This window comes from Etheostoma spectabile, chromosome 3 (assembly GCF_008692095.1).
Source record: "Etheostoma spectabile isolate EspeVRDwgs_2016 chromosome 3, UIUC_Espe_1.0, whole genome shotgun sequence".
Lineage (NCBI taxonomy): Eukaryota > Metazoa > Chordata > Actinopteri > Perciformes > Percidae > Etheostoma > Etheostoma spectabile.
In genome coordinates, this window is record NC_045735.1 from 15,904,988 (window position 1) to 15,915,861 (window position 10,874).

The 10,874-nt window shown below is 42.7% G+C and overlaps 1 protein-coding gene across 1 annotated transcript; it reads left to right on the top strand.

Moving 5' to 3' along the window:
• The first annotated feature begins 2,945 nt into the window (after positions 1-2,945).
• Positions 2,946-7,683, top strand: mlnr (motilin receptor). The gene is made up of 2 exons (XM_032504249.1): positions 2,946-3,772; positions 6,849-7,683. Exons 1-2 carry the CDS (start codon positions 2,989-2,991, stop codon positions 7,154-7,156), a joined length of 1,092 nt encoding a protein of 363 aa, XP_032360140.1. The 5' UTR covers positions 2,946-2,988; the 3' UTR covers positions 7,157-7,683.
• Positions 7,684-10,874: the final 3,191 nt, after the last annotated feature.

Here is a 10,874-nt window from a genome sequence, read left to right on the forward strand (position 1 = left end):
TTATTGGGGAGGTCATAAAGGGTACGTAACAGTAGTCTATTTCTACAAGAAACATAGATATGGAACACACCGCTGGTCATCCAGCAGGTCAAACAGGCTTTGGGGACTGTTTCTTTAGACACTAAATAGGAACTATTAGAATCAACCAAGAAGGCATATTATATACGATATAAATGATCTGATTCTGATAAATGATCACATATGCATCCCCTGCGTGCCAACCTTTCTAATTCTCCGGCCCCTCCTGCTGTTCTCCTGGGGTAGGCCTGCACGATTCAGGACAAATAGGAATCACCATGATTTAGCTTAGAACGGTTCTCCGCCACATTTGTTTTGACCATGACATAACACTAAGGGATATATAAAGAGACTTCAGATCCAGTATTAGGGACCACTAAGGTCTATATAAAAGAGACTTCAGATACAGTATTAGGGACCACTAAGGTCTATATAAAAGAGACTTCAGATACAGTATTAGGGACCACTAAGGTCTATATAAAAGAGACTTCAGATACAGTATTAGGGGACCACTAAGGTCTATATAAAAGAGACTTCAGATCCAGTATTAGGGACCACTAAGGTCTATATAAAGAGACTTCAGATACCCGTATAATAGTAGGGAAAACACTAAGGTCTATATAAAAGAGACTCAGATACAGTATTAGGGACCACTAAGGTCTATATAAAGAGACTTCAGATACAGTATTAGGGACCATAAGGTCTATATAAAGAGACTTCAGATACAGTATTAGGGGACCAGCAAGGTCTATATAAAAGAGACTTCAGATACAGTATTAGGGGACCACTAAGGTCTATATAAAAGAGACTTCAGATACAGTATAGGGACCACTAAGGTCTATATAAAGAGACTTCAGATACAGTATTAGGGACCACTAAGGTCTATATAAAAGACTTCAGATACAGTATTAGGGACCACTAAGGTCTATATAAAAGACTTCAGATACAGTATTAGGGGACCACTAAGGTCTATATAAAAGAGACTTCAGATACAGTATTAGGGGACCACTAAGGTCTATATAAAGAGACTTCAGATACAGTATTAGGGACCACTAAGGTCTATATAAAAGAGACTTCAGATACAGTATTAGGGGACCACTAAGGTCTATATAAAAGAGACTTCAGATACAGTATTAGGGACCACTAAGGTCTATATAAAGAGACTTCAGATACAGTATTAGGGGACCACTAAGGTCTCTATAAAGCATCCAAAGAGCACCATGTCATGGGACCTTTATGATTATTTCTTGGACATTCATTGACAGGACAGATGAAAACATGAAAGGGGAGAGAGAGGGGGAACATGCAGCAAAGGGCAGCAGGTTGGAATTGAACATGCGGCCTCTGCAAGGACTGAGCCTTTGTACATTGGGCGCACGCTCAACCAGGTGAGCTTCCCAGGCCCCCCCAGGACAGTGTTCATTTTTTAACCAGCATTGTTGAAGTTACACGCCAACATAACAAGTGTGTTTGTGTGTGTGTGTGTGTGGAGTGATGAAGTCAAGCCGAGAGACAGATAGGGCTGGTAAACAATTAACCCTTGTGTTGTCTTTCTGTCAAAATTGAAAATCTACACGGTTGTTGACGCTTTTTGTTACATTTTTGTCCCTTTTTTTCAACACGTTTTTTTCAGTGTTGGTCACTTTTTGACGTTTCCAACACTACGTAACACTAACTTATTAACTTTCTTACAGTTAATTTTGGAATTTATGGTTAATGAACCTCATTTATAGGAAATTACACCTAATGTTTGAGTTAGAAAAGCAGAAATTAGGAATTATTTAGACCAAAACTAAAGGAATGGATGTTGATGGATAATCACAGACTGGAATATGTTTTTACTCAATACTATTTCAAAACCACTTCAATTTGTTTTCAAATGCTATAAAATTAAATAAGACCCCAAATTAATGAAAGTAGAGATTTATTTTGGGGAATTAAAAAGAACATTGATATAGGAAAATGGAGTGAATTTGACCCGAGGACAACATGAGGACAACATGAGGACAACATGAGGACAACATGAGGGCAACATGAGGGCAACATGAGGGCAACATGAGGACAACATGAAGACAACATGAGGACAACACGAGGACAACACGGGGACAGCACGGGGACAGCACGAGGACAGCACGAAGACAACATGGGGACAACATGAGGACAACATGAGGACAACATGAGGACAACATGAGGACAACATGGGGACAACATGGGGACAACATGAGGACAACGTGAAGACAACATGAGGACAAGATGAGGACAAGATGAGGATTAAGCAAAACACAGAAGTCATTTTTCAGTGACTACTTCCAGGCAGCTTGGCGAACACGCTGGGATTTCAGTAATTGATGCAGTTATTAATAAATAATAATAAATATGTATATTGCATATATCGCTCTTTACATGTAGCCTATATTATACATTGCTCTTTATATGTATATGTCATACTAACCTGCTCAGTCCAGATTAGTAGTATGATCTTCAATCTGCATTTATTCTCCAAGAGGTACATGCCTCCTACCGTTGTCCGTCCTGTCATTATTGGATGCTACTGAGATTACTTACACACACACACACACACACACACACACACACACAGGGTGGGGGTGGGGGGGTGGGGGGGTGTAGCTGTGGAGGAGGTGCTTTCCCCGGAGCTCCACTGCTTATTGAGCATCAGGGACCGGCTCTGCCACTTAGTGAGATCCTTCTGCTGCTGCTGCTGGTCTCCATCAACACACAGCAACCCAACACAGACCAGAGAAGTTAGAAGGTGGAGACATCCAGCTCAGTGAAGGTACAGTCACCTGCAAAGATTTATTTCACCCTTTTTCAGTCTACACATTTTTATTTAGAGAGATACAACTTGAAGAAAACACCCGTTTAGTCCTGTAATGGTCAAATGTTTTCTCTCCTCAGCTGTGTGAGTCTTGGTTTTACACCTTGCTCTGCCAGCACGTAGTGGAGGTGGGCATGCCCTGGACCGGACCCCAGGTGGAGCTTCCTGCTGGCGGAGCAGAGGGCATGGAACAGTCCAACATAGACAACCACCCCTTTGATGGCTCCCTGTTCCCCACCTCCACCCTCATCCCCGTCACTGTCATCTGCATCCTCATCCTCATCATCGGGGTGACTGGCAACACCATGACAATCCTCATCATCCTGCACTTCAAGGACATGAAGACCACCACCAACCTGTACCTATCCAGCATGGCGGTGTCTGACCTGCTCATCTTCCTGTGCCTGCCCTTTGACCTGTACCGCCTGTGGAAGTACGTGCCCTGGCTGTTTGGGGAGGTGGTGTGCCGCTTCTATCACTACATCTTTGAGGGCTGCACCTCGGCCACCATCCTTCACATCATGGCGCTGAGCGTAGAGCGCTACCTGGCCATCAGCTTCCCCCTCAGGAGCAAAGGGGTGCTGACCAGACGCCGGGTCCAGTATATCATCCTCGCCCTGTGGGGTTTTGCCCTGGCGTCTGCAGCTCCAACCCTCTTCCTGGTTAGCGTGGAGTATGACAATGACACCAACCCGGACTACACTACCGGGCAGTGCAAGCACACCAGCTACGCTATTAGCTCTGGGCAGCTGCACATCATGCTGTGGGTGTCCACCACCTACTTCTTCTGCCCGATGCTCTGCCTCACCTTCCTCTACGGCTCCATCGGGTATAAGCTGTGGAGAAGCAAAAATGACCTGCGAGGCCCCTGTACTGTGGTCCGGGAACGGTCCCACAGGCAAACTGTCAAGATCCTGGGTGAGTGCACACATGCACGTGTTTCTAAAACCTTTCCCTGCTTTTTATTGCCAGGAACTAAAGAAATGCATACAGTCCAGATTCAGGAGGGACAGCATATAAAACTCTCTTAGTAGGTAAAAAACCACAAATCCATCCATTTTAACTTTATTTCTAGAGCACATTGAGACGCAGTTTAAGCTGACCAAAGTGCTATACAAAAAAAGTCCTAAGGTGCTGTAGCCTATAAAAGAACACTGCAATTTAAAAAACAAAAAGTTAGAATGTAATAAAGTAGAAAGAAAACGTAAATGGAACATCCCTACGACAACAACAAGCAGCAACCCACAAAAACAGAATTATAGACATGATAACACATTGAGAGACGAGTGTGTTACTGTAAAAAGGCTAGTGAGTTAAAATGTGTCTTTAGCCTAGATTTACAACGTGATTTTACAAAATGTCATCGTTATTTATCGAAGCAAAACAACACAAGCTGCCTTGTGTTTTTGCACTGCCTCTGTTGTGTGTGTGTTAACTTGTGTTGTTAACTTTTGTTTTCATATATATTTTAAAGAACTGATGTGTTCTACATTTCAAACATTAACCTCTTCTGGTAAATGTAGCGTTCTGTTCTGCAAGTTGAGGATAGCGGGCGCCACATGTGTTGTTGTCGATATCAGTCAATTATTCTGTTTTGAATGAAGCCAATCTCGTCTTGCCACTGCACATACTGATTGGCTTCATTTCCAGCTCTGGCACTAAGAAATGCAGATTCAGGAGGGACAGCATATAAAACTCACTTTGTAGCTAAAAAAAAGGACTCAAACTAGAAATGCATCCATTTAAGGTAAGTAAGTAAAGTTTATTTCTAGAGCACATTTAAACACAGTTCAAGCTGACCAAAGTGTGAGACTGACCCAAATACACACCGACAGAATGAGGAAGGAAGCTGGGAAACCACTGCAGACAGACACACTCTTACCAGACACTCTGACCTCCTGAAGGCTGGGAGGAACCTCAGAGTGCCTCTGGCATAAAGTGGATTTATTTCTTATTCCAGGTGCCCAGATAGGTCAGTTGGTAGAGCGGACGCCACATACAGGCTCGATGGTGTTTTTTGCCTCCAACGTCGCCTCCCAGGCAGTTAACCCTAACCTTAACCCTAAACATGACCCCTGCCGTGCTGCCCGGAAGGAGACGGTGGGGGCAAAAAACACCCAACACTAGTGATGGCCAAATGAAGCTCCGTGAACCAGTGTCTTCATTTTCTGAGCCCACTAGATGGCGCTCTGGGTTTTTATACACAAGGTGTTACAAATCAGTGTATTCTCAACCCTTTGTAGAACATAGAGCGCCATCTAGTGACTCCGAAAACAAATAGACTGGTTCACAAAGCTTTATTTGGCCATCACTACAATCGCTACCAAACACCTATGTAGAGGTTTACTCCTCGATGCAGCGGGCCGGGGTTCGACTCCGACCTGCGGAACTTTGCTGCTTGTCATTCCCCCCCTCTCTCTCCCTCCCTTTTATGTCTTCAGCTGTCCTGTCAAATAAAGGCCTAAAATGCCCCAGAAACTCAAAAAAATAAATAAATCCAAATGCCATCAGTGGGCTATCCTCAACCAAACCACATGACAACATCAAACTGAGCTTTTAATGCTCCAGGGCTCCTCTTATTAATCTGAGATGTTGTCTCTATGTTTATCTGTCTTGTATGGCTGGTGAGCAAAAGAAAAATGTCCACCTTGGTGGACATTAATGATTTATTGTATTATATTCTGTATTGTGCAGGAAACCCTGTTTTACAGTAAAGGCCCGTGGCCAGGCCAATCTGCATCAACCAAATATTTAATTGTGACACATCCTTTAGAATATTGATGATGTCCATTAGCTGAGCACACACTGCACAGACCTGCTGCATTTTGTATCCACATTTGTTGAATCCCAAATTGGATTGTCATCAGAGGCCTCCATAAATCAACCATAATTATTTATGTACATGCTCCCACAGTCTAGGGCGTCACACATCTCAGGAGTCACCCAATGATCTCTGTTCCCGTCCCGATGTCGTCTATTCTGGACCAAACTGTGGCATCTGTCCACTCCACTCATTGTGAATCCACCATATAGGTTTACATTTATTATCTGTAATTGTTACTTCAAAAATAATTAGGCTTATGCAGGCCTCTCTTTTAATTATTGAATTGACCTTTATTATCCTAACAGAAATGACTGCCCCCATCAGACAAATTGATGGTCATTTCATCTTCAGAGCCTTCATCTATCCCGGTGACTCAGTGATGATTTCACCCAGCACTGAGATTTCTCTCTTTCAAAAGCTAAATAAAGCGTAAATAAAGTGTTCTTTTCTAGGTTTGGGTTGTGTTTCCTCCTCAGTCGTGTATATGGCTGCATATATGAGCTATTACTTTAAAAATATAATATATGGGCATATATTTAGCTCTGTTACTTGCCTGTTCACTATTGGGGCCAATTGCAGGCCACCGTCACTTAAGGGAACAAGGGAAGTTTTGTGTGTGTGTGTGTGTGTGTGTGTGTGTTGTGTGTGTGTGTGTGTGTGTGTGTGTGTGTGTGTGCCTGTGTGTGTGTGAGTGCCTGTGTGTGTTTTAAAGGTAAAGTTATTTAGATGTTAATTGCTGCAGGTCGTTAATAAATGCCAAGGGTGACCATAGACCATCATCATAGATCATAGGTTACTTTAAAATCCTGAAAAACTATTTTTCTAATCAGTTTGTTATTATAAACGAGCCTGTGACATACTGTATTCGGTAAAAACTGGAATAATACTGATTATCTCACATTTGGTTTAGGTACGCTCCTCGTTTGAAGCAGACAGGGTTCTGTTGAAGAAACAATCTGAATATAACAATAACAGAATTGGTTGTTATCTTTTTATTGGTTTTTAATATTTGGACAGAGCCTAGATGGGTATCCCTGTTTCCAGTGTTAAGCTAAGCTAGCGGTATCAATCTTCTCATCTAATCATCCAAAGAAGGGGAATAAGTGTGTTTTCCAAAATGTGAAGCTATTCCTGAAATCCTCTTTTAAATGGAACTCATTTCCCCCTCAGTGGTGGTGGTGCTGGCCTTCATCATCTGCTGGCTGCCTTACCACATTGGCAGGAACCTCTTTGCCCAGGTGGACGACTACGACACGGCCATGCTGAGCCAGAACGTCAACGTGGCGTCCATGGTGCTGTGCTACCTCAGCGCCTCCATCAACCCCGTGGTCTACAACCTAATGTCTCGAAAGTACAGGGCTGCAGCCAAACGCCTCTTCCTGCAGCATCAGCCGCCCAGACCAGCCCAGGGCGGACGGAGACAGCTCTGCATGAAGGACCACATCTCCACCCTGAATGAAAGCCTGACTGGGGTCTGAGGGCCCTCAGGGTTTTTACAGCCGTGTTTGACTTCACCCCCAGGGGAGAGTTTGCAGGCGTCTTTAAAGATCAGGAGTTGGCGATGAAGAGTAAACTTGATGAAGATGTGTAGAGGAGGAATGCTTGTTCCGTTTTGTCTTTTAGTGGGGAAAGCAGGGCGGAGCGCTCCAGTGCACTTCAATGGAAAACCAGATTTACTACACCTCAGTGGTATTTTATTCACAGACTGGATGAATGAAGTTACATTTAATTTATGTTTTCACTAAAATAGGAATTCTGTGGATTTCAAGCAAAAAAGTTGCCATTTTCATGTTTCAGTGTTACACGTCATGTAAAATGATTTGCGTGTACACTGTGTGCAGCTTCATGTTGTTCCTTGCTGTGTGTCAGCGCTTACTGGACACATGCACCAGTTCAGTTCCCAATCAGTCCACAGCGCTGATTAGTAAGGGATCCCCCGTTGGTACAGGAAAGACAGACGAGCTTTAACCACATTTAAAATGACTGTTCATTCATTATGTTTAGTCTCAGCTGCATTCTGTTGTAAGATTGAATTTGTTTGATGTAGATGTATGATGAACAGTTTTATCATTATGGTCTGTTTGCTGTTCTCATAAATTAAGAAAAACAAAACAAGTAAACCTATTAGCTGTGGTTTATTAGTTGTGCAGATCTAAGATTGGTTATTCCTGTGTGGTTGTGTGTGTGTGTGTGTGTGTGTGTGTGTGTGTGTGTGTGTGTGTGTGTGTTTGCAGGATTGTGTACCATCTCTCCAGTGAATACATTGAACATAAACTTCATAAAGTAGATTCATATGTAAATGGGACAGTTGATGTTGTGTGTGACCCAGAGACCACCTGAGCCCGGAGGTTTTGGGGCTGCATACGTGCCGGCCATCATGTAATAAGACACAGCTATCATATTACCCATTTCCCGTATTCCCATATCAATGTCCCTACATCAACATATTCAAAGTAATGGCTGCTCTAAGTGCATTAAGTTGTCAGCAGCGGCAGAGGGTATTGCTTTTATTGCTACCACTCGCATAATCTGGACACCATTGTACAATTCTTCATTGATTTTACATTTTGGATTAGAAACAACTTCATACAGAGGCGTGGAATCAAATCACAAATTTGATATCTTTGGAATTGACTAGACAAACTTACAAAACGACTTGGGACCAGGGACCAGGGACTCGTGACTTAACTTGGACCTTTTGACTGGAAAGTAGTTGGTGCCTTCCCACAAGCCCAAATATTAAGTGTTTTTTTTTTTAAAGTGTGCCACTAATCAATTATAAATCCTTCAATTCCTGAATCAGTTGACATTAACTCTATTCTCACTAGATCCTTTGATTTAGACAAGAAAGACAAGTCTTACAGAAAATATCCTACACAGACAGTCTTAACAGACAAGATGAGTTAAAGAAAACAAGACAGGACAGGAAAAATACATTATAAATCATTTTTGTGTAATACTGTAATATACTGTGACTCTGTTGTTAAAATGGCATTAGATTGAAGCAAGGCTATAATCAAGTCCACCTTTGAGAAGTCCAAGACAAGTCCAACACCAGGACTAGTCCAGACCAAGTCAAGACCGAGTCCAAATGGGAGACAGTCAAAACCGAGACAGAAAAATAATCTTCTTTAAGAGCATGTACTTACCCGTTCATAATTTATGTGATGGGAGAGACAGAAAATCTTCTATTAAGATGATTATTTTGCTTTATTATTTGAAATAATCGAAAAGCAAGTGCCATAAAACACTATAGGATCCAATTAAGAAATATTATTTAAAATATAAAATGGAAATGATCCCACTCCTGAACTTATTACTCGTCCTGAGGAGTTCCTAGTACAGAGTGCTCGCTGACATGATGTCTCTGGCCAAAAGGAAAATGATAGAGGTCTGAACCAAAAGCTGTTTTCTGAACAAGACGCTTCATCTACGGTTCTGTTTTGAAGGAGGAAGTTACTTTAGAACAAAAAGCATAGAGTGCAGGACTCGGTCGAGACCAACTAGAATATTTGGCAAGTCCAAGACAAGTTCAAGACAAGTCCAAGACAAATCCAAGACAAGTCCAAGTCCAAATAGCAACGAGTCCGGACTCAACGGCCCTGCGTTGAAGTGTGCATTATGACATGTTTTGGAGTTGAGACTCAAAGTTTAGGACTTGGGACAGGACTCAGGATTCGAGTGCAAAGGCTTGAGACTAACTTGTGACTTATAAAACAAAGAACTGGTCCCACCTCTGCCTTTGTACCTTATGCGCTCTGGCTAGAAAGGTAACGTCAAAGTTATGCATTTTTAACCTGAACACTAATAATCCCAAAATAAACCCAGTTTTCCAGGTTCTGTCTCCCATACATCTTGTTCTTTAAAAGGAACTGTCGTGATTTTGCCCATGAGTCATCGGCCTTGGTCTGCACAAACACAAAGAGACAAAGTCGCTCTGGGCTGACTCATCCTCATGACACTTTTCTTCACTGAACCATTTATCTCTGGCAGCCGAGCTGAAGCAGCGGGTAAGAGCTTATGCGACAGACTATCCTGCCATCACCTGGGGAAAGATCAGCAAGCAGCACGACTCCTCCGTTGGTTATTTTCTTTACTGATAATGAAGAGAGTGTCTGTGAGCGGCTCTACCAGAGCTGTCAACACCACCCCCCTCATGTTTTGCTTTGACTCAACTCAAAGGTCACTTCCCATGCTTCTCCATCAGAAAACCTCTTCGGATCTGCAATATACGTCGATTTATTTGAATAAAAAATTATAATTCTAAATATAGCTCAAATGGGATGTTTAATGAGAGATTTACATTCATCTCCAAATGAAAACTTGCTACAATTGAAGTCGATATTCTTCTGGAATATGAATGCTTTCTGAGCTGCACAAGCCTACATCATTTCAGTGTAATGATATGTTCCACCAGAGGGGGGGAGCCAGAGACTACTGCTGTCACTGGGCATGTGCAGCATGCATGGGCCAAAACCAAACACAGCAACATCAAACGTGTCCTGGGCTTTAGATATGGGTTGAATATTTCTTTTCAACTTACATAAACACTGCTCTTTGCGTTTAAATCTTCAGATTTTTACCCCTCCCTGTAAGAATTCTTTATCAGCTTCCCCTTTCAGCCCATTTCCACAAATTATCAGCAACACATATTCACATCCTGTTTGGCTCCCCTGTGCCGGCTGGTCCATGCATGTGGCCACAGGAAGCTGCACTGAAATGGAGGTTATTTGGGAGAAAGGTCTGCATGGCAACTCCTTCTGTTGCCACGCTGCTCTGTGCCAGGCCTCCGGTGCCGTCTCTTTCTCTCTCCTCTTGCCCAGACCCAGAGCCTCTCCCACACAGAGTCACTCGGTGGCCAGTCTGCCAGTGCTTGCTGTGGATCTGCTCTAATGAAGAGCCCAGGGAATTTGATGACCACCTCTTTTAGAAGCGTGAGGTGATGTATCTTGTGCAAACATTAAAGCTTGAAACGGTTAATCAGTTCATCCTTCATGTCTCCCTGCCAACAAGAGCCAGGCGTGTGCCAGTGCCTCCTCATGTTGACACAGCTCACACATATGTGTCTTTGGCTTGCTGAGGGAGAAAAATCACACAGAACTGGTTTGTCTGTCAACTTCAAACCTATGAAACCAGATCCCAGTTTGCTTTAGGCTATTTGACAAGCAAATGGAAAAGATTAAATCCATAATAAAC

What these genes read in the sequence shown, in the direction of transcription:
- mlnr (XM_032504249.1), top strand. Translation starts at nt 2,989, where the DNA reads ATGCCCTGGACCGGACCCCAGGTGGAGCTTCCTGCTGGCGGAGCAGAG. An exon ending in GCAAACTGTCAAGATCCTGG is followed by an intron (nt 3,773 to 6,848) that starts GTGAGTGCACAC and finishes TTTCCCCCTCAG; the next exon opens with TGGTGGTGGTGCTGGCCTTC.